Here is a 23,149-nt window from a genome sequence, read left to right as displayed (position 1 = left end):
TCTGACCATTTTATCCCGAAGGTTTCTTGACCTCATCGGGAACCCCGACAGAAGACACTCTGAGACTCCTTCAATGAGTACCCTGCCCTTTGACAGAGGCCATCTCGTGGTGCTCACTGGAATTAGTTGGTTATCGTCACACTTTTGGACGATGCGAGTTCTCCAACGTCAACCCCAACGTCAAAGAAAGTGACGTGAATTGGATATCTAGCGTGACAGTGAGTAGTCCAGCGGTACTCGAAATCAATCGAATGCTAAATCAGAACCAGGGAACCCCTTCCATGCACTCCCATGCAAATTAACTCGACTAACCTGAAGGTCTCTCCCCTTCAGCAAGGAAAGGACCACATCGTATACCATATATATATTATCCACGCTGTTGCCACACTTACGTCGTAATTATAGATACACCAAACGTAATGATATTCTACAAAAATGTTGACCTATCTCCCGATTTGCTCCCGGTGAACGATTGAACAAGTAAATGGCGGCTGCACGTCTTGTACAAGAAATTTGTTAGGGAATCATGAACAACCACCTACCACTCGACGTGCCACGATACATTGCTAGACAAATCTTGAGAGGACAGAAATATTTACATAGAGTAGCTGAGGAAAGGAACGCAAGAAAATTTCCGTAATCAAATGTCATTACTTTCGCAAACAACTCTAAGACGCCTTCAAGTTGGGCGCTACCGGCTGCATGCGTTTTAAGGAGCCGCCGTCAACGCGCAAGGGCCCCAATCCTTTTCTTTTCTCGGTTTATCTGTGGCTTCCTTCGGTATCTTCTTCTACATCGTCAAACGTAGAGAACATATCCGGCCTCGAAGCAACCTAGACAGCACGACAACCCTCTTATCCTCCCCGGCACCGAGAACAATAACTTGAATCAAAAATCAACATGGCGGAATCCAAATCGTCGCCCGTTTTGATGCTCAGAAGGTCACTGTAATTTATGTCCTGGGTGGACCTGGAGCTGGCAAGTTCCCACTCAGAAACCAACCGTCGCGCATACGCTGGTCTAATCAGTGTCATAGGGAAGGGCACACAATGTAGCAAGCTCTCGTTGACGCGTTCGGCTTCTGCCATCTATCTGGTCAGACCTCATCTTCTCTCCTTCAGGGCTGACGCGAATATGGAACCTAGCTGGAGATCTTTTGCGTGAAGAACAGAACCGAGATGGGGTCCCAATATGGTGAACTGATCCGAACCTGCATTCGAGAGGGTACTATCGTCCCATCTCATGTCACCATCAAGCTTCTTGAGAATGCCATGACTGAAGAGGTGAAGAGATGACGGGAGATGGGTGGACGGATGGCAGGGGTCGATTTTTGATCGATGGTTTCCCTCGGAAGTTGGATCAGGCTGTTGGATTCGATGAAACAGTGCGGAAACACGTTTTCTCCTTTCACCGTGCCACACCACTGATTTAATATCGTCCAGGTATGCCTTGCTTCATTGGTCATCTTCTTCGACACAACCGAAGATGTGATGCTTGAACGCCTGCTGGAGCGCGCAAAAACTAGTGGACGTGAAGACGACAACGTTGAAACTATTAGAAAGCGTTTCCGTACGTGAACGAATGCCAACTCATGTTTGTCCCAACTTACATTGAGATCAGGCACATACAATGAGCAAACCATGCCAGTCATAGAATATTACAAGACGCTGGACAAGGTTGCAGAGGTGAGCAAACGTTTATCTATTTTCCTCTGGTTCTCAGTCTTAGATGCGCAGATCGATAGTACGGTATCGGTTGAGCAAGTCTATCGTGTGGCGTCTGCCACTGTTAGCAAGTTGTTTTCTTGAGTTATACCTAGAATACCTCCTTAGACACGGAAATCTCAATACCTTTTGTTTGCGACTTCAAGGGCCGTTGGGATGGGGATCACCAGCACCCTCAAGAAAACTGGAACCTACTAGGGTTTATTGACACTAAATACTCTCGGGCAACGCACTGGTTTCAGTTGCCCTGCGTGTTCTGGAGTACCACCGATGTACTTGTCTTAAGCGCACCGAACTCGCTGTTTTCCTATCTCGATTCTCCGATGCCGCAAAGTGTCCCGATTCGAATGTACGACTCTAGGTTTGACTCTAACTTGACAGAAGCCTCCCCAGTGACCATAGTACGAAGAAGATCTTGTGCCTTTCACGGATACAGCTCGTACTGGATTGTGCTATTACCGCAATGCTTCTTGATGTAACCGTCGTCGTCGTTGCCTTGAATCCAAACTTAATATCCTTCCTGAAACTACATGAATATCACGAAGAAGCCAGAATTTTGTGTTTGCATGACGATAGTAAATGAACCGACTCAAGCCAGCATAGATAAGTAGGTTGTGCTCATCCAGGAAGTACGCAGAGACCTGTCAGAGTTTCATGATATGCGGGCTGATGTAATTGTTTTAAAGGCTTGCCCTAAGCTGTGCGTGATGTGATAAACGGTTCATTGTATTTCCTACTATCAATAATGTACATGCTTGTTCGATGCTCTTCGATAGATATATAGATGTATATATATAAGATGATGATGATATTATGGATGTCAGGCAGACGCATCCGCACTTAAGCTTCAACGCTGGCCGTCTACAAGAACATGTCAGAAAAGACCAACCAGTTAAAGGTTTTAATAGGTGCTCACAAGCCTTGGTCTCGAACTTGCCGACACCAACAATGATGTTCTGAGGCTCCTGGGGCTTGCCAGTGAGGTAGTTCTCGATGATGCTCTTCGTCCCGTTTGCATAACGAGTCTGAGCATCGAGAGTGGTACCAGAGTAGTGGGGCACCATGCCGTTACCACCCCCAAGGACGTTCTTAGCCGTGCGCAACACGTGGTCTTTGGGTGCGGGCTGGACGTTCCAAACATCCCCGGCGTAACCTGTTCTCGTGTTAATTCGATATCCAGATATCGGGTGGTGGCATCACGAACCGTTCAGGTGACCGCTTGCAAGAGCAGCAGCTACGGCGTCCTTGTCGCAGATGGCCCCACGAGCGGTGTTGACGAGCCATGCACCCTTCTTGAAGTGCTTGAGAAGCTCAGCGTTCACAAGACCAATCGTACCCTCGTGCAGAGGGCAGTTGACAGTCACAACGTCGCACTGCGAGACGAAGTCCTTGAGGTCCTCCACGCGGCGAGCATTGACGGACTTAGCGGCAGCTGTAATTGCATCAGTGAAGCTGGAGACGAGCGAGTAACAGACTGGCACGAACCTTCAGGCAGGGGAGCGTAGTCGTAGTAGATGAGCTCCTTGCAGTCGAAGGGCATCAAACGCTGGAGGACGCGGTAACCGATACGACCAGCGCCGATGGTGCCAACGACCTTGCCCTCGAGATCGAAGGCGTTGCGAGCAATATCAGAGACCATCCAGTCTCCGCGCTCGATCATCTAAGGATGACGACAAATTAACACAGGGAAGCGCGCGTCAGCGGGTCGTCATACCTCGTGTGCTGGAACAAAGTTCCTGACGAGCAGGAGGATAGACATCACAACGTGCTCGGCGACGGAGACGACATTGGAGCCTGAGACCTCTAGGACCTGGATACCACGTTTGACGGCGGCGTTTAGATCGATGTGGTCAGAGCCGACACCAGCGGTCACACAGAGCTTGAGGTTCTTGGCCTATCAAGTGGACGAACCGTTTAGCATCAAGGATTCGATCTAGAAATATGATCATCATACCTTCTCAACCAACTCTGCAGTAAGGTACCCGGGGTGGAATGGGGTCGTGATCAAGATCTCGGCCTAAGATAGGAAATAAGCACCCGCGGATGGTATATATAGCTACAGCGAGGCTTGAACATACATCAACGATGTGCTTCTGGAAGTCGCTGTCAGGGCCCTCCTTGGAGTCGGACACCTAAACAAATGGACGGATTGAGCAACTGAACCAGCATATCAAGAGGAGCCTCGACACATACGATGAACTCGTGGCCTTGAGACTCGAGCCACTTGCGAATACCGAGCTGTACGGAAAGTTGAAAGTAAGCACGTCGTAGATAATGTATCATTCGAAACAAGACGAACCTGGTTCTCCACAGTACCGAGGAGACGGGGCTCGCTGGCAGCAGCCTCACCGCCCTTGTAAAGGATAGCGATAATCTAGAAGGGCGTCCGCCGTCAGATCTTGTAATTGATGACAGGGGGTGCATCATCACCTTCATGACTGGGTTTCTGTGGACTGGAGAAAGTTATGTGATTGTGAAAGGGAGGGTGGAGAATGGGTGTTTTCGTTGTCGAAAGTCCAGGATCTTTATAGGGGGGCGCCCTAAGCGCAAGCGGTCCTGCTGCGATCGGAAAACATCATCTGACTATGTGTGGACCTGCCGCATATCATGGTCTTCCGATTCTAGCCTCAAGAACGCGATATCGCCGTCCAGTTGACAGCTTCCATCCATTCGGCACCCTAATAAGGAGATCACGTGCTACGCACCCGGTCTCATCCATTTGCTGTTACCTATACTTGTGCACCCGAGTTGTAATTAGCGTAGATGGCCAAATATACTCACTCCCATCAGCGATGGTTCCGAAGGCAGGCGCTCGCACAGTTAACTTATTAGGTGCTTCGTTTAGCTGAAGCTGGATGAAGACGGCTCACAAAACACGAAGCCAATCGGATACCTCGTAGGAGCGGATATCAACGCTTCGCAGTCTGATTGGTCTTTGATGCAGGGATTAAGATAGCAATGATAGATACCTGAATCCTTCGAATCTACGTAAGGCTTGATACTAGTTTCGCCAGTTGGGGGAGGAGGTTCGGTTTTGTCGTAGCCGAGTGTCTTTAAAGGAAGAGAGCAGGTCGCGATCGAGACTTAGCACAGCAGACGCGTTTGATTTTTGGTCACGTGACCGGATAAACGTTACGCGTTTGATTGAAGTTCCGAGCTTTAAGTTTCGACCAAAAGCTCAACAAAAAAATGAGGCTGGAGACTGAAAGATGAAGAATACAACAACGGAGTTCTCGAGTGTGAGGTAGTTGAGATAAGTTTTTTGGCGCATGACCGTCGCTACCCAAACTATCAGGACACTAAACAGGGAAGTGGTAACTCGTAGTGTTGTTCTGGCCCGACTTGGGCTCAAAGCCCCGGCTGGGCCTTGCACATCGCTAGTGGTGAGCGGGTGAAAAGACTTTGCGAGTGAGCGCGCGAGGACGCGTCTCAGCTTAACGCCCTCTCTCAGCACTAGTTAGTTGAGCACGTGGCTCGCAGATCGCCCAAACTGCACTTGTACTTGCGGACGGGATCGGAAGGAACCATTTCTATACTTATACAGCGGAACGTCCAACATGATAATTGCTAGTAGCTTAGAGGTGGAACTGAAGTGCTGACGCCACTGGTACGAATCCTGGTGTGACTGTCCGAGCACTCAGACTCATCTCACGTTCGAACGGAACACTCCTCACCACACGCACGCATAATCACCCGAGATGACCATGTAGGGATAGTATTATTTAGGCGAGTGTGTGGACCCGAACCGTTGCGGGTAAAACATGATGATGTAGCGAGAGCGAGACCACGATCTGATGTTCGATAGAAATGACGAGGAGGTAGTCCAAGTATGCTATCCTTTGAGGTCGCTTTGAGGATGCTATAATGGATGGTCTAGATACCGCATAGCACCCCGGACCGCTCTGAATTTGGATTGTTCATTGGGATGTGCGCCTGTGGATGCCTGCTAACCCTCTGATATAAGACAAGTAGTCTCCCCTAGCCAGACCTTAGATGAATGAGGACAGTTGTTCCTTCAATAAGACAAGCGACATGCATGTTATGGGGAAGATTATGCATACAGAGACATGTCGTCGTAACTGCACGCTAACTAATCAGACGGACCTCGAAAGCAGTAAGTGCATGTCAATGCCGAGATATGATCCTTAGACATAAACGATTCAGAAAGACAACTTAATGGGTAATCAATTAATAACTCACCAAGCTCGAACGGGCTCGAACATCGCAGCAGGATGCGTTAAACCAACAATATTAATACTAATGAGAATGCGTCCTTCGTCACGGGCCACGGCGGCTTCTTTGCCTAGTAGCTTTGCGTGTAGTTTGGCTAGAGAAGCTCGTCGCTGTTTGCCGAACGTCGTCGACGCGGGATCCAAACTTTTGAGCATCCTTTTCGGCATCAGTATTAGATGAATTGAATCGATTGTGAGTCACATCCATCATTGATCTACTCCGCTCAACCTGTACTGTTTATTTCGCGAGCGCTACTAATTGCTAGGCCTTGACTAGATCACTGTCCATTATCTGGACATACCCTGTTTGGTTCTGATATCCGAGTCAGAATTCGAAGCTCGAGTCACGCCTTAGATCAAGATTTTAGATATCACTTTCAAAGAATCGCCTCGCGCCAGGGCTACTCATACATATTTCACGATATTGCTGAAGTCGGGATACTAAAATGTCCTTCCCAAAACACGATAGTGCGTCGTTCTATGACTACGCCCGGAGATGTTACTCATCAGTGTCTTTTGTCTAGTAACCCAATCGTTCAACTTTCCAAAGGAGGAGGAGAAAGTGATTGCTTACTGGCGCGAGATCGACGCATTCCAGACTAGTCTGAAGCTGTCCGAAGGCAAGCCAGAATATGTCTTCTTCGACGGTCCTCCTTTCGCGACTGGTCTGCCTCACTATGGTCACCTTCTCGCGGGTACCATCAAGGTATGGGATCCTAGTTATTGACAGTCGATCTACTAACGTATGCCTCATCGATCTAGGACATCGTCACCCGACATGCTCACGTAACAGGCCACCATGTCACTCGTCGATTTGGATGGGACACTCACGGTCTCCCCGTTGAACATGAGATAGATAAGAAACTTGGAATCACTGGAAAGAAAGACGTCATGGCCATGGGGATCGAAAAATACAATGCAGAATGCCGTGCCATCGTCATGCGTTACGCCTCAGATTGGCGCGTCACCGTCGAGCGCATGGGTCGATGGATCGACTTCGACAACGATTACAAAACGTTAAACACCCCCTTCATGGAAAGCGAGTGGTGGGCGTTCTCCGAGCTATGGAAAAAGGGTATGGTGTACCGTGGCCAGCGCGTCATGCCTTATTCTACGGGATGCACCACCCCGCTTTCGAACTTCGAAGCGGGGCTAGACTACAAGGATGTAAATGATCCTGCAGTCACCATCGCATTCCCGCTAGTGGATGATCCTAGCACATCCCTTCTGGCGTGGACGACTACGCCATGGACTTTGCCATCTAATCTGGCGTTGTGTGTTCACCCCGAGCTGACTTACATCAAGATCCATGATGAACAGCACGACACAAATTATATCCTCTGCGATCAGCTTCTTGGAACTCTCTACAAAGACCCCAAGAAGGCCAAGTTCAAGCAGCTAGCATCATACAAAGGTATCGAAATGAAGGGATGGAGATACGTACCGCTCTTCGAGTATTTCACGGAACAGGTATGTGTAACGCCCTCCTTGGTTCGTGCAATTGCCGACTATCTTTTAGTATGAAGATCGCGCATTCCGCGTTTTTGTGGATACTTATGTCACAGCAACGGACGGTACAGGTATCGTGCAGCAAGCCCCGGCATTCGGTGAAGATGACGCTCGCATTGCTATTGAAAATGGTGTCCTGGGTCCAGAAGAGATGCCTCCCTGCCCCTTAGATGATGGTGGCAAATTCACCAAGCCAGTCACGGATTACGAGGGCATGTACATCAAGGTTTGTCATCGTTCGTTGATCGAACTATTAGGCGGTGCTTATAGTTGGTCTTCAGGTCGCAGATAAAGAGATCATGAAGGCCTTGAAGGCGAAAGGTCGCCTTATTGTACAGTCGACCATCAAGCACTCCTATCCGTTTTGCTGGCGGTAAAACTCTCTGCCAAAATATTGATCTATCCACTGACTTCTTCCCCAGATCAGGAACACCTTTGATCTATCGTGCCGTACCATCATGGTTCATCCGCGTACAACCTATCGTGGATCAGCTTGTCACCAACAACCTGAACACCCTATGGTGAGCGCCTGTTCACTTCTGTACAAACTTTTATCCAACTCTGTACGCCAGGGTACCCCAAAATGTTAAGGATGGTCGATTTGGAAACTGGCTAGCTAATGCTCGTGACTGGAATGTATCCAGAAACCGTTACTGGGGCACACCACTACCTCTGTGGGCTAGCGATGACTACGAAGAAGTCAGTATCAGCGTCGTTGTGAATTAGGGTACTAATCAGGGTATAGGTTGTCTGCATTGGCTCCATCGCCGAACTCGAGGAGCTGACTGGTGCCACTGGACTCATGGACATCCACCGCGAGAAAATAGATCATTTGACCATCCCTTCGAAGATGGGCAAGGGTGTCCTGAGGCGTGTGGAGGAAGTTTTCGACTGCTGGTTTGAATCCGGAAGGTATATTCGGCTCCTTCGCCATGCAAAGCATATTGATAACACGGATATTCCAGCATGCCATTCGCATCAGCACACTACCCATTCGAAAACAAAGAGTCTTTCCTCAAGAACTTCCCGGGTGACTTCGTGTCAGAGGGTATCGATCAGACTCGGGGTTGGTTCTACACGTTGCTCATCCTCTCAACTCATCTCTTCGGCACTGCGCCATGGAAGAATTTGATCGTTACCGGTCTCGTTCTCGCCGCTGATGGAAAGAAGATGAGCAAAAGTCTCCGAAATTACCCTGACCCTCATATCATCTTTGATCAATATGGTGCGGACGCTACGAGGTCAGTGCCAACCAAGTATATACTACTTTATGACTTATTTTGTCCCAGAATGTTTCTGGTGAACTCTCCCATCGTGCGGGGCGAAAACCTGCGCTTCCGTGAGGAAGGTGTCCGCGATGTTATCTCTCGTGTTCTTCTTCCCTGGTTGAACTCCGTTCGATTCTTCCTTGGCCAAGTGACGCTCCTCCACAAAACCACTGGCGTGCAGTTTATGTACAAACCACACGCCCCTGTCTCAAACAACGTCATGGATCGATGGATCCTTGCTCGCTGTCAATCTCTCATCAAACTCGTGAAGGATGAGATGGAGGCTTACAGGCTCTATACCATCTTGCCACGGCTCCTCGATCTTATCGACGAGTTGACGAACTGGTACATCCGGTTCAACAGACGGAGATTGAAGGGTGAGGATGGCGAGCAGGACACGATTGCCGCTCTCAACACGCTTTTCGAGACGCTGTTTACCCTTTGCCGGACTATGGTGCGTCTTCAACGAGAAAACGCCGTGAATGACCATGCTGATGCTTCTTTGACAGTCCTCGTACACTCCCTTCATGACGGAGAACCTATACCAGACATTGCGTGAATATATCCCAGAGGATCCTTCCGTTCCCGATGCGCGATCAGTTCACTTCCTCATGTTCCCCGATGTCAAGGAAGAGTACTTCGATGAGGTGATCGAGCGCCAGGTGAAGCGCATGCAAGCTGTCATCGATCTCACTCGGTATATCCGGGAGAAGCACAACTTGTCCTTGAAGGTAAGCTTTATTTGTCATTATGAAAATCACTACAATTAAACTGCAATACAGACACCTCTCAAAGAACTCCTTATCTTCCATCCTGAGGAGCAGTACATTGCCGATGTACAGTCTTTGCAGCGGTACATCCAGTCAGAGCTTAACGTACGCGACGTGGTGTTCACCACAGACGAGGCCGCATGTGGTATTCGCTACCGAGCTGTCGCAGATTGGGGCACACTAGGCCGCAAACTACGCAAGGATCTCGGACGCGTCAAGAACGCGCTTCCCAACGTTTCCTCCAATGATGTCAAGGCATACATCGACTCAGGCAAGCTCACAGTTGATGGCATTGAGCTAGTCACTGGTGACCTGACGGTGCAACGTTACCTCGAGTTGCCACCCGCTTCTGATGGGCAGTACGCAACCCATACCGATAACGATGTCGTGGTCAGGCTGGATGTCCAAGTTCACCCGGATCTGATGGGCGAATGGCTTGCGAGAGAAGTCATCAACCGGGTGCAGAAGCTTCGAAAAAAGGCTGGCTTGCAAGCCACTGATGATCTGAATGTGTACTACCGCTTTGAGGAGGGCTCAGGTGCGGAATTGCAAGATGCACTGAAGGAGCACGCGGAAGTCATCGAGAAGACTATCCGTAGCGTGCCTGCTGATGTGAAAACTAGGAATGGTGGGGAGCTCGTGATTGAGGAGGAACAGGAGGTGGCGGACGTCAAGTTTATGCTGTTGCTGGTTCGGGCGTAGTTGTTTCACTGGAAGTAGACAAGAAGCGGATAACGGAAGCTGTACATTACCTGTTTGTGCATTTAGATTAGCGAATGCGAAGGTTTGAGATGCGAGAATAGAAAATGACAGAAAGGTACGGCGGAACGCGGGTGTGACTGAAGTGTGATGATACAGTGAGTTGCGGCTACAGATACAGGTGGTTTGAGGTTGTGTGGGTATCATCAGATGTTCATTTCTTGGTGGATCCAAAGCCACCGAAGCCCATGAGCTTCGCCATCTCATCATCACCGTCCATAGCAGAGTCTTTGGCAAGCGCAAGGCGAGCTTCCTCCTTTTGGGCCTGCTTTTGAGCTTTCTTCTCGGCTCGCCGAGCATCTTCTTTTGCCTTAACCTCTGCAAGCCGCTGATCGAAATCGAAAGCCTTGGCGGATGATGCCTCTTTGGTTTTTTCCCGCAGATATGCTATTCGAGCGCGAACTTGTGCGAGAGTGGAGCGCTCCACACGGGTCGTCTGACCTAGTTTCCTGAGATCTATGACATATGTTTAAAGACATACCACATGCGATAGTTATGTCAACATACGTGCTTTGCTATTAATGTGGTCCAAGTAACCCGTACTGTCCCGATAATTTCGGTTGCAAGTCTCACAGAAGAAACCAGGCTGCCCCGCCCCTCGTGCACCGGGATTCTGCACAACCATGGTTTTGCCTAGATTCTTGTCCAGTTCGAGAGAGCCCTCTCGGCGTTTCATAAGCTCTGTCGGCTTTGGAAGGTCCTCTTTGGGGGCCTTGCGGGGTTTCTTGCCTACATGACGAGGTAGTACCTGGTTTGAAAGGCGAGCTGTAGATATGGCGTACCTTGTTTCATGCGCTCCTCATTTTCTTGCATACGGGTCCTTTCTTCGTCGTCCTTTTTCCGCGCCCGTTCAGCATATTCTTCCTTATCCCATTTCTTCCTGAAATCAGTGTCGCCGGCCTTGGTGCCATATGCGCCAGTCTTCTCAGCCATGGTGGTTGGAATAAAAGGCGTCACGTGGTACCTAGTAATCCAACACTGCAACTAAATATTTACTTCCTGCACCGACATCCGCAGTGGCAGCCAGTACATATTGTCTCTCTTTCCATGCTTTGCGACTCTTGTCTATAGAATGGAATCGGGTGATGCAGTTTCTCTCGCTACTTCTTTCCCCCTCCCGTTTCGCGTGCTATTTCTGATCGGCTTGGGCATACTAGCATGGGCGACCAACCTTCACGGATTGCACCTGCTCGGGATTGATGCATCGTCAGCACTAGAGTTGCACTCCGGTCGTATTTTTTTGCCTACCACCTCTCCGCCTTCACGAGCACATTCGTCTGCACGAGTGTCTTATATGCCCGTATATCGTCTATTCATGACATATGCAACTTGGTGTTTTGTCGGATGGTCTTTCTTCAGACTCGCCACTCACTCGAACACTATACTTGTGGATGCCTTCAAATACATCCCTGCAGTATGCTCTTTGGGTGTACTAATAGCACTGATATGCCCGTACGAAATGTGTCAAAAACGCGAGCGAGATCTGTTCTTCCAGTAAGGGTGTCATTTTTATCCATTTACGATAGTGCTATAATTATTCCCTACAGGAGCGCTGCAAGATGCCTCTTCTCTTCGGTGGATAGCCCAGTGTATTTTTCGGACGTTGTCTTCGCAGATGTGTTCACGTCATTCGCAAAAGTCCTTGGCGATGTTTGGCTTTCTCTGTGCATGCTACTTCCAGGCGGGAGTCTTTTGTCTCTCCCATCCCTCGATGGCATATCTCAATGGATACTTCCAACCCTGATGAGGTATGCATTACTCACGCCAACTGTGCAAGTCTGTACTCACAAAGAGTCAGTTTACCGTACCTAATTCGCTTCCGCCAGTGCATAATTGAGCACCGGTCTCCTACCAACACCAGTAGGCGACCCCTCTTTAATGCACTAAAATATGCATCGTCGTTCCCGGTGATATTCCTTTCTGCCGCTCAAAGAATTGTGGTCTTAGAGCTCGCAGAAGGGAAGGGTGAATCGGTCACGCAGGAGTCATGGCACGGTGAACATCCCTTATTTCGCCTATGGTAAGATTCTTAAATTTGACATCGTCAAGTGATGATACATTGATTATTTAGGCTTCTAGCTGCGGCTTTAAACTCGCTGTATTCCTTCTGGTGGGATCTAACCAATGATTGGGGTCTTAACCTTCTAAAGCCGCAACCTGCGGAGTCACGAATTAGCGCCCCGCGACCCCTCGTGCTCCCGTCTCTCCATTCGAAAGCCTCTTCCATTTCTGGCTCTCCCGATGTCACACAATCTCACCCATCTTCCAGTCACCAAGTTCTTGGTGGTGCAATATACCGTCATCAGTCATACCCTTATGGACTTCGACCAGTGCTCCTCTACCCACTTCCCGTATATCCCTTGGTTGTGTTCTTCAACCTCGTGCTCCGTATGACATGGTCGATGAAGCTCTCAAGTCATCTATATTCTCAGTCGGAAGGAAGTGCCCTTATGCTCTGGCTTGAGGTCGCGGAAATCCTGCGACGTTGGATGTGGGTCTTCATTCGGGTTGAATGGGAGGTCGTGAAGAATGCACAACACAGATCACAGACATCCAACAGCACTGCACCAGAGGAGGTTGAGTTGATGCCATCAAACCGGTCTGATCCTATGGATGATTAGGTACTCCGAATCAGAATGCTCGGGGTAGTATTGTATGTAGTGAGCAATCGGGTTCGCTGGTCAGGAACCATAATAATATACTAATGGATCACCTCACAGTATAGCTTTGCGGGCATCAGTTAATAATACCTCATAGAGGCTGACACCGACAATGGGGAGTTCCCATTGTCCTCGCGGGGACGCTCCGACACGGTCCGACACTCGCCTAAATGATACTATCCCTAGTCACACCTGTGAACAGGTCAACTCGGGTGATTTTGTGTGTGTGGTAAAGAGTACTTGTTCCGTACGAACGTGAGATGAAGCTGACTACTCGGATAATGACATCACAACTCCCCCTCTAAGCTATTATTATCCTGCTCGTGAACTTGGACGTCCGCTGTATATAGCTTGAGTAATATATAGTTTCTTCAGATCCCATCCGCAAGTAGGCTCGCGACCAGCCTGGCGTATACTACCACGGATGCTCGAGTGGTGTAGCAAATTGACGGATAGTCAGACTGGTTACGAGTCTAATCCGCAAGTACAACTGCGAGCGCCTCTCTCCGGAACGACCGTTCTAAATGGCGTACTTACAAGTGTGCCTAAATGGATGAGACCGGGTGCGTAGCACGTGATCCCAGCGCAGATGGAATGGACGGTGACATCGCTTGTATCCCTTTCCTGAGGCTAGAACCGGAAGACCATGATGTGCAGAGAGCGGCAGGCTCACACATAGTCAGATGATGTTTTCCGATCGCAGCAGGACCGCTTGCGCTTAGGGCGCCCCCCTATAAAGATCCTGGACTTTCGACAACGAAAACACCCATTCTCCACCCTCCCTTTCACAATCACATAACTTTCTCCAGTCCACAGAAACCCAGTCATGAAGGTGATGATGCACCCCCTGTCATCAATTACAAGATCTGACGGCGGACGCCCTTCTAGATTATCGCTATCCTTTACAAGGGCGGTGAGGCTGCTGCCAGCGAGCCCCGTCTCCTCGGTACTGTGGAGAACCAGGTTCGTCTTGTTTCGAATGATACATTATCTACGACGTGCTTACTTTCAACTTTCCGTACAGCTCGGTATTCGCAAGTGGCTCGAGTCTCAAGGCCACGAGTTCATCGTATGTGTCGAGGCTCCTCTTGATATGCTGGTTCAGTTGCTCAATCCGTCCATTTGTTTAGGTGTCCGACTCCAAGGAGGGCCCTGACAGCGACTTCCAGAAGCACATCGTTGATGTATGTTCAAGCCTCGCTGTAGCTATATATACCATCCGCGGGTGCTTATTTCCTATCTTAGGCCGAGATCTTGATCACGACCCCATTCCACCCCGGGTACCTTACTGCAGAGTTGGTTGAGAAGGTATGATGATCATATTTCTAGATCGAATCCTTGATGCTAAACGGTTCGTCCACTTGATAGGCCAAGAACCTCAAGCTCTGTGTGACCGCTGGTGTCGGCTCTGACCACATCGATCTAAACGCCGCCGTCAAACGTGGTATCCAGGTCCTAGAGGTCTCAGGCTCCAATGTCGTCTCCGTCGCCGAGCACGTTGTGATGTCTATCCTCCTGCTCGTCAGGAACTTTGTTCCAGCACACGAGGTATGACGACCCGCTGACGCGCGCTTCCCTGTGTTAATTTGTCGTCATCCTTAGATGATCGAGCGCGGAGACTGGATGGTCTCTGATATTGCTCGCAACGCCTTCGATCTCGAGGGCAAGGTCGTTGGCACCATCGGCGCTGGTCGTATCGGTTACCGCGTCCTCCAGCGTTTGATGCCCTTCGACTGCAAGGAGCTCATCTACTACGACTACGCTCCCCTGCCTGAAGGTTCGTGCCAGTCTGTTACTCGCTCGTCTCCAGCTTCACTGATGCAATTACAGCTGCCGCTAAGTCCGTCAATGCTCGCCGCGTGGAGGACCTCAAGGACTTCGTCTCGCAGTGCGACGTTGTGACTGTCAACTGCCCTCTGCACGAGGGTACGATTGGTCTTGTGAACGCTGAGCTTCTCAAGCACTTCAAGAAGGGTGCATGGCTCGTCAACACCGCTCGTGGGGCCATCTGCGACAAGGACGCCGTAGCTGCTGCTCTTGCAAGCGGTCACCTGAACGGTTCGTGATGCCACCACCCGATATCTGGATATCGAATTAACACGAGAACAGGTTACGCCGGGGATGTTTGGAACGTCCAGCCCGCACCCAAAGACCACGTGTTGCGCACGGCTAAGAACGTCCTTGGGGGTGGTAACGGCATGGTGCCCCACTACTCTGGTACCACTCTCGATGCTCAGACTCGTTATGCAAACGGGACGAAGAGCATCATCGAGAACTACCTCACTGGCAAGCCCCAGGAGCCTCAGAACATCATTGTTGGTGTCGGCAAGTTCGAGACCAAGGCTTGTGAGCACCTATTTAAACCTTTAACTGGTTGGTCTTTTCTGACATGTTCTTGTAGACGGCCAGCGTTGAAGCTTAAGTGCGGATGCGTCTGCCTGACATCCATGATATCATCATCATCTTGTATACAAAACACATATGTATCTGTATGTCTGTCGAAGAACATTGAACAAGCATGTACATTATTGATAGTAGGAAATACAATAAAATGTTTATATGAAGTCCACGTCACGGAGTATCGCTTGTTGAAATATGACGCTGTAAAGCCCACTTAAATAAAGTTGCGCGATACGGCGGTCGAGTACGCGACACAACCTAAGAGTGCCTAGATGATCTTACGAGTGTGTCCCGAAAAGTATGTAAAGCTAAGTATAAGATTAGGGTAGGGTATCCGTATGGCAGGAGTGATGTTGACGTGGTATCTGCTACGCAGTGTAACGATCGGTGGTAGCAATGTTATAGTTCATCGCACAAAGCTTCAATGATGCGCTAATGATATTGAAGTAAGGTAGGGGTCTTGCGAATTCGACGAACATCACATGATGTGACCATAGTGTGACATGCTTGTGAGACGACAATGCCGGAGCGGCAAACACTGTGCGGAGTCACAATTATGAGAGCAGTGCGGTAAGTAGCACAGCACAAACACATGCCCGTTTCAAGCGGATCGCGAGCTTGCGAGCGTTGACGCGCGAAACTCGGCCTTTGTAAGCGTGCACGTGAAGATCCTCCTCGAGGTGCTTCTTCGTTAATGAAGCACACATCAACTCGATCCTCACTTAAGGATGAGGTTTCGAGAATCGGCGCCTCATTCCCCTTCTTCTCTGCGCTCATCTCCTTTTGCGCATCGCTCACCAAAATTTTGTTCACGCCTTCAGCACACACACCTCTCACATACAGCATGGCTCATATCACTCCTGTTATGGGTTCCTCTACCGCACAAACCGCAACTGCCTCAACAGGCAATACTTCGACTACTCCTGCCATCAACGTTACTACTTCGGCCTCCTCCTCGGCCATGCATATGTCGCATGAGCAAATTCTGGCAGATAACGCTAGACGCGTCGCTGACAATCAGGCCCTTCAACAACGCAGGGACAACGGGGAATCTAACGTTCCCATCGACGAGCTCCTCATTCCCATACCTCCCAGGCCCACCGGCACAGCACTTCAGCAGTGGACCTCAGCTTTCGCACAACTGTCTCCTACTTCACAGAATCAAGGTTCTACCATCATTACACCCAAGACTACGATCAGGCCCAACCTTACGTCACTATTGAAGGTTCTTTTCGATTCATCTAAAGAGCTTCCTTCCGGCTCTGGTCTAGACTCCACGTACAACTTTGGTATACATAGCTTCATCCAAGACCTCCTGAACGCCGGTCAATATTGCCCCCTTACGCTCTTCACCAATCTCAATACCGAACACCTTCATCGCGAAGGTCATTCTCTCAAGCGATCCAAAATTCACGTGGACGGCACATCACATCATCTCCTCGACCTCTCCCAATTCGACAATGAGCTGGAGCTTGACCCACTTTCGTGGCAAGAGGCCTACCAGCGTTATCTCACTTGGATCAAAGACATCGGTGACCCTTCCTCCCACAAGCACTGGACGGATCACTTCACTACGCTGTCCAAGGATGACGCAGTACGAAAGAATTTCCGCGCCATCATCGAGTTTGATGTGGAAACATGACAGAACTACGCTCTTCGCCCACACCAACATGATCAGCGGGAATGGGACCACCGTCTGCAGAAGAAGAAATATGAGACAATGCAAGACGTTCTTTTTCATCAACAGGCAGTCATGTCGCGCTCCTTGCTCCCCGATCGTCATTCTCACTCCGCCTCCTCTCATTCGAACCTTATAATCGCGAAGCCTCCAAATCCCTGGTCAAGAAATCTCCGGACGTTGACGTGCAGTCCTTTCGGGACAAATCCTCGAAGACCACGGATCCCATGTGAATCATCTGTGGATGCACAGGACATCGTTTCTCAGCATGTTCAGAAGACAACTCCTCGAAGGGCACTCAAACCTACGCCAAGTACACTGACGGCTCTCTTTGCAGACACTCCAACAGCTCGCAACTCTGCGTCACATACAATCTCAACAACCCCAGACGCCCCTGCAAATGAGAGCATCTTGAGCAGCACCTCTGCTCCTTCTGCGGAAGGGCAGAGCATAGTGCTCTCTCGGGAGTCTGCATTTGATCCTCCCGAAGAGGATTCTTTCTTGACGTGCCCCACAGACACTTCCTTTTCTTCACCTCCTTCTTTGCAACACGTATATCATGATCAATTGCAGCATATTCCATCACCCTACGATAGCGACTTCGAATACTCTTACATTAATACACCGTACTCTCCCGACGGTTTTGATACGCTTCTTGCACTCACTGGCCTCACATTGCAATTTCCAGAACTCATGTATAAACTTTGCAATGGTTTTTGCATCGGACACGAGCTCTCTCCACTTACGCACTCTTACACCCCTTCTAATCTTCCCGGCGCTAACGTTTTCAAAAGCGTCTGCGATGACTACGTCGCAGACGAACTTGTGAAAGGGCGATACTCTGGTCCATACACTCACCAAGAACTCTTCGTCAAAATTGGACATTTCTGCTCCTCACCCCTGCAAGTAGTTGTCAAACAGGGCATCAACGGCACACCAGATAAATATCGTGTCTGCCGACATCTATCATATGGCGGTTCCATGGGTTTTTCGGTGAATGATGAGATAGATGCTGCGGACTATCCCACTGAATGGGGTACCGCTGTGGAATTCGCAGACATTGTATGTATCTCTCACTCCTTCACATACCTCGTGCATCAGACGCACCTTCAATCACTCCATCATCTCACTCTCACATCTTAGATTTGCAATGCCCCTCCCAGCGCACAACTCGCAACGCTAGACATCGAGGCGGCGTATCGTGGCATCCCGTGCGCCCCCGAACACAAGCACTATCTCATTGTTTACCATGACAGTAAACTCTATATCGATCATAACATCCCATTTGGCTTAGCTTCAGCAGCAGGCCTTCAAGGGGAAGTCGCCGACGCGACAGTCCACATCTGGCGAGAACTCAAAGTTAAGCCTTCGAAAAAATGGGTAGACGACATCGGTCTTTTTCGCTTCCCTTCTCCTCATGGCTTGTTTCTGGGCATTTCTCATGGTCAAGTATATCGCTACGACTATGATCTCTCTCACGCAAAATCGCTCATCTCTCCCGCCAAGGTGCCATGGCACGAAGACAAGGGCCAACCATTCGAAGACACTGGCGTTTACGTTGGCTTCTGGTGGGACCTTCCCAACAAGACAGTCGTTCTGCTAGAGTGCAAACGCCTGAAATACATTGATCGCCTTTCTCACTTCCTCACGCACTATCGAGACTCACAAGTTCCAAAACGCGATCTCGAACGCATCGCGGGCTTCCTCAACCACTCATCCTTCCCCTATCCTCACGGCAGATCCTACCTCTCCAATTTATACGCCGACATCGCCTCGTACACAACCGATTTCGTCTCACGGTACATCAGCAGATCCACCAGATCAGATCTCAAGTGGTGACTCCAGACTCTCACCGCACCACCCATACCACTCGACCTCTCTCCTCTTCCACCTACTAAGGATTTCGGGATTTGGGTGGACGCATCCACCAGCGCAGGCATCGGCATTCTCTGGAACGCTTGTTGGGCCTATTGGCCCACAACAGACACATGGCAGGGCCCTTCACGGGATATTAGGTGGCTAGAGGCCACAGCCATAGAACTCGCAGTTCGCCTACTGCATGTAAAGAAGATCCGAGATTCAGATGTGTTGATTAGGAGCAACAACCAGGGAGTAATTGCTGCCTTTCGCAAAGGGAGATGCGCTAACTACATGATCAATCTCGCGATCCGCCGTTCCGAGGCTCTCCTGCGAGAATCTCGCTTATCTCTCTCCTTAGTTTACGTGCACACGGCAGCTAACCTCGTGGATCCCATTTCCTGGGGTATATTTCCATCAACCCATCTGCATCTCGCATCTCCTCCATCCCTACCTCCAGAAATCTCCTCTTTCTTTGTCCATGAATGAGAGCGAGTTATACCACCGCGTCATGCAGGGCGTTGACATCGAAGCGGCTGCTGCCTCCTTCTGGGCTACTCATCCTCCCTCATCTATCCGCGATTCCGTCTCACAGTCTCTTCAGCAAACTCGCCCTCGTAATCCTTGCCCTCCTCGCGCTAGTTCTATCATCACTCCGTCAGCTCATTGGCCCCACGTTCTCGCGAGTGACCGACTTCTCCTTTGGTCCACTCCAGCAGGTCTGGATTGGCAAGCTGCCCTCGAGCAGAAATATCCCGAGTCTTCTCTCTTTCGTCTCTTTCAAGTACGCCTTCTCGCGCACTCTCTCTATCATCTCTTTACTCAACACTTGACTCTCTAGGTCATGGTTCGTTCTCTTGACGCTGACACGCGCAGCAACTATGGCGCGGGACTTCTTCGATTCACTCAGTTCTGCGATTCTATCAACATCCCAGAAGCAGAGCGCATGCCAGCTGCAGATACCTTAGTTGCCCAGTTTGCAGCGGCCTTCGCCGGCACTACCTCAGACAAGACGCTCAACAATTGGCTAGCAGGTCTTCAATTCTGGCATGTCATCAATGGGGCTTCATGGCAGTCCGCTCCGCTTCTCCATCATGCGAGACGTGGATTCGCCAAGATGGTACCCACCTCTTCTTGTCGGACCAAGCGTCCTCCTGTCACCATAGACGCCCTATGCATTCTTTTTGACCATCTTGATCTCACCATTGCCTTCAATGTTGCCGTGTGCACAGTCGCTCTCGTATCATTCTGGTGTTGTTGCCGTCTCGGCGAACTCCTTATCGCTAGCCCCAATGTTTTCGATCCTCTGAAACACGTTTCCCGTTCCATCGTTCCCATTCCATCCATCACGTTGTCGAATCACGCTCAGACTCGCGCCTCCACGCTTCACATCCCGTGGTCAAAGACGACTAAAGAACAGGGAGCCGACATATCCATCATGGCACGAGACCATCGCACCTGCCCCTTAACAGCGCTAGAACGACATCTCCTCATCAATTGCGACATACCCTCACATGCACCCCTTTTCTCATTCCAGAAGGGTACAGGATGGTCTCCCATGACTCGTCCTCTCTTTCTCGCGCGGTGCAATGAAATATGGGTCGCACAAGGCTTCCCCAACCTCCCTGGCCATGTGTTTCGCATTGGAGGGACTACGGAGCTATTATTGCAGGGCACTCACCCGGATATTGTTGCTATGCAGGGGAGATGGACTTCAGATGCGTTCTTGGAATACTGGCGTTGCATTGACACGATTCTGCCGCTGTTCATCGCATCCACAGCCAATACACAACGTTTACTTGATCTAGATAGAACCATGGATGCCTTCACGCGCTGTCAGCATCCCTCTCGCTCCATTCAGGCCCTACCATCATAATACTTCATCTCTCCTCAAGTCTCCATTTACCATACAGGTCGTTACTCATGTTCACATCGCTCAAATCCATTCTCACTTGCTTCATTTCTTTCGTTCAGCTGTAAGTGTGTGGGTTAGGTCCGAAGGACCACTCTCCGCTGTGAGCTTCACTCTCTGGTGGTCTGTATTCGTGTTCCTCTCGGACCACTAGTCTGTGCGCATTTCAGACTAATCGCGCTCTGAAGGTTTGTCTCCGTCATGCCCGATACTTCTCAAGTCAGTCCTTCTCGGCTGTTTTGGGTATCACGCGCTCTGCCCCAGACTCACGCCTTCTTGCGGAGGTCTGGCTTTGCCAGACCTTCCCACACACAAAACAAATCTAACATATTAAGTCTCCAACTCTCAGATTCGTTCTTAAGCCTTCACTCTCCAAGTTCGTCAAACGCACGTCAGTGCACCTACCTCAAACGCGCGTTCTCACGCCCTCATCTTTGAGATATTAGTTTTGTATTTTCGATTCTAACTAATATCTGTTTTCTCTCATCTTCACTCATAAACACGCTTCATTACAAAGGCGGAATACCATCTGGGTAAAATGTGGGTAAAGTGTGAAAATTCACGAAAATATCACGATGTTTTCTGTTAGATCTTCTTGTCGGGCAATTTACCAGAAGTTACAGACTTTGCCTGGAATCTAACACATGTTTGCCTTACATTTTCCCCACAATTCACACAAAATTTCCTTACATAGATACATTCACCTCAGGCTATAATCATGCTTTGACATAGCTTGAAAACATGCATAGCACTTCGGGATCGAATGCAGTGAGCTCAATTATATAGAAGAATGATACTGGAGACATTGCACATAAGGCAGACAAACTGATTGAGAGCAACGACACGTCAAACACCCCCACAATGTTCCATGCAGTTGAGCCCTGAATACAACTTCAACTTTCTGACTCCTCTTTCATACAGTCCTCCAGCCGTACCAGCAGGCCATCCATATGGTGGAATGGTTGGTACACATGGTGTGGAGGCGCATATGTATCCAGGTGGTCATCCAGTATCTGTTCCGGCCACAACACTAGTGCCTTCCCGCTGTCCTGAGTTCGAGCGCCCATCTTCAGTCCTTCCTGTTGTTGATCACAGACTCTCTGTTTCTGGGGGTGCAGGTCCGAGCGCCTTAACAGAGACCAATGGCGGATCTCAAAAGTTGAAAGTTTCACAAGTGTTAAGCCAGATGGCAACTATCAACCGTTGGCTAGATCTTGCGGAGAATCAGGAACTGCAACATGCACAGGAAGTCCATGCACTGGAGATGAGATGTGCTCAGCATTTCGAAGCAGTGAAGAATGAGATGAAAGCTGAGATAAGGAGCTTGGAGGAGTCGTTTGAGCAGAAAGTTGCCAGCATGGTTGCAAGTATCAACAGTCGCGTTGATGGAGGAGAAGCGGCTGATGCTGAGACCGATGAAGAGTTTGAGAGAGATGTCAAGAAGATTGAAAAAAGCGCCCTTGCATTTGGAGATAATGGTCTAAAGGTCCGCAGATCAGTAGAATTAAAAGGGAACATCGTAGCACTAACCATACTACACCATTTGCAGGCAGTTGTTCGGATTGTTTTTCAGATGCTGATGGGAATTGCCAAGCTTACCGCTGATGTTCTTCCTCCATACCCAAGTGATGACGACAACTGGCCGCTTGATCCTGCCACCAATGATTGTTTGATGCGGTTCTGCTGGACAGAATCTCATCAGCATTCTGATAATCACGCCAACATCCTGCAGGTCATTGCTTACATTCGTCAGCATGGTGCTACCGTTTGCACTGGCAGCGGTCCTGCTCTTCGTGATATAAGTGAAGAGGATCTGCATGAACGCGTTGTCAAGAAATATCAAGAATTACAGAAAAAAAAGTGCAGCCACACCGGTGTGTCATCTGCAAATAACACAACTGCAATGGCAGGTACAGTCAACAATGCTCCTGCATCTGAGTCAGCCGTAACAGTCGCAAAACCTTCATGATCTAAATTACAGAGTCGTGCAAGAGGCATAAGTCATCATATCATTATAAATATCATAACTGACCTGTACACCATAGAAACTTGAAGTTTGTATCCGAAAATTTGAGAACCTGCCAGAAGGGTCAGAGTTTGGGGATGAGAAGTATCGCATGGCACTCATGGAGTCCTTGATGTCACAAGATGAAGATGAGGTTGATGCACAGGGACAGAAGACTGGACATTTCATTTCCCATGCTAGAACATATCGGAGTGATATTGTAAGTACGATAACACCTGGCAAAATTGACACTCACGCCCAAACAAATTCAAGATGGTGAAGTTCTTGGCTGCAGTGGATGAAGCGGTGGACCCAAACCCACCTCCTCGCTTCACTGTTCGTGTTAAAGGTGATCCAAAAGAGCTTCCTATCTTA

At 49.4% G+C, this 23,149-nt stretch overlaps 2 protein-coding genes across 2 annotated transcripts; both read left to right on the top strand.

Annotated features, from left to right (window-relative positions):
* Nucleotides 1-16,448: 16,448 nt before the first annotated feature.
* Nucleotides 16,449-16,958, top strand: EDB91DRAFT_1027501 (uncharacterized protein; the record flags this gene model as incomplete). Its single annotated transcript, XM_041312657.1, has 1 exon — nt 16,449-16,958. A coding segment is annotated over one exon (510 nt), but the record flags the coding sequence as incomplete, so codon positions are not given.
* A 2,740-nt stretch (nt 16,959-19,698) lies between these two features.
* EDB91DRAFT_1009963 (DNA breaking-rejoining enzyme) lies at nt 19,699-20,685 on the top strand (the record flags this gene model as incomplete). The annotated part of the gene is made up of 1 exon (XM_041312398.1): nt 19,699-20,685. A coding segment is annotated over one exon (987 nt), but the record flags the coding sequence as incomplete, so codon positions are not given.
* Between the last annotated feature and the right edge of the window lie 2,464 nt (nt 20,686-23,149).

Source organism: Suillus paluster, assembly GCF_016628075.1.
Source record: "Suillus paluster strain FC165 chromosome Unknown EDB91scaffold_275, whole genome shotgun sequence".
Taxonomy (NCBI): domain Eukaryota; kingdom Fungi; phylum Basidiomycota; class Agaricomycetes; order Boletales; family Suillaceae; genus Suillus; species Suillus paluster.
This window is presented reverse-complemented; position numbering and strand designations above follow the sequence as displayed.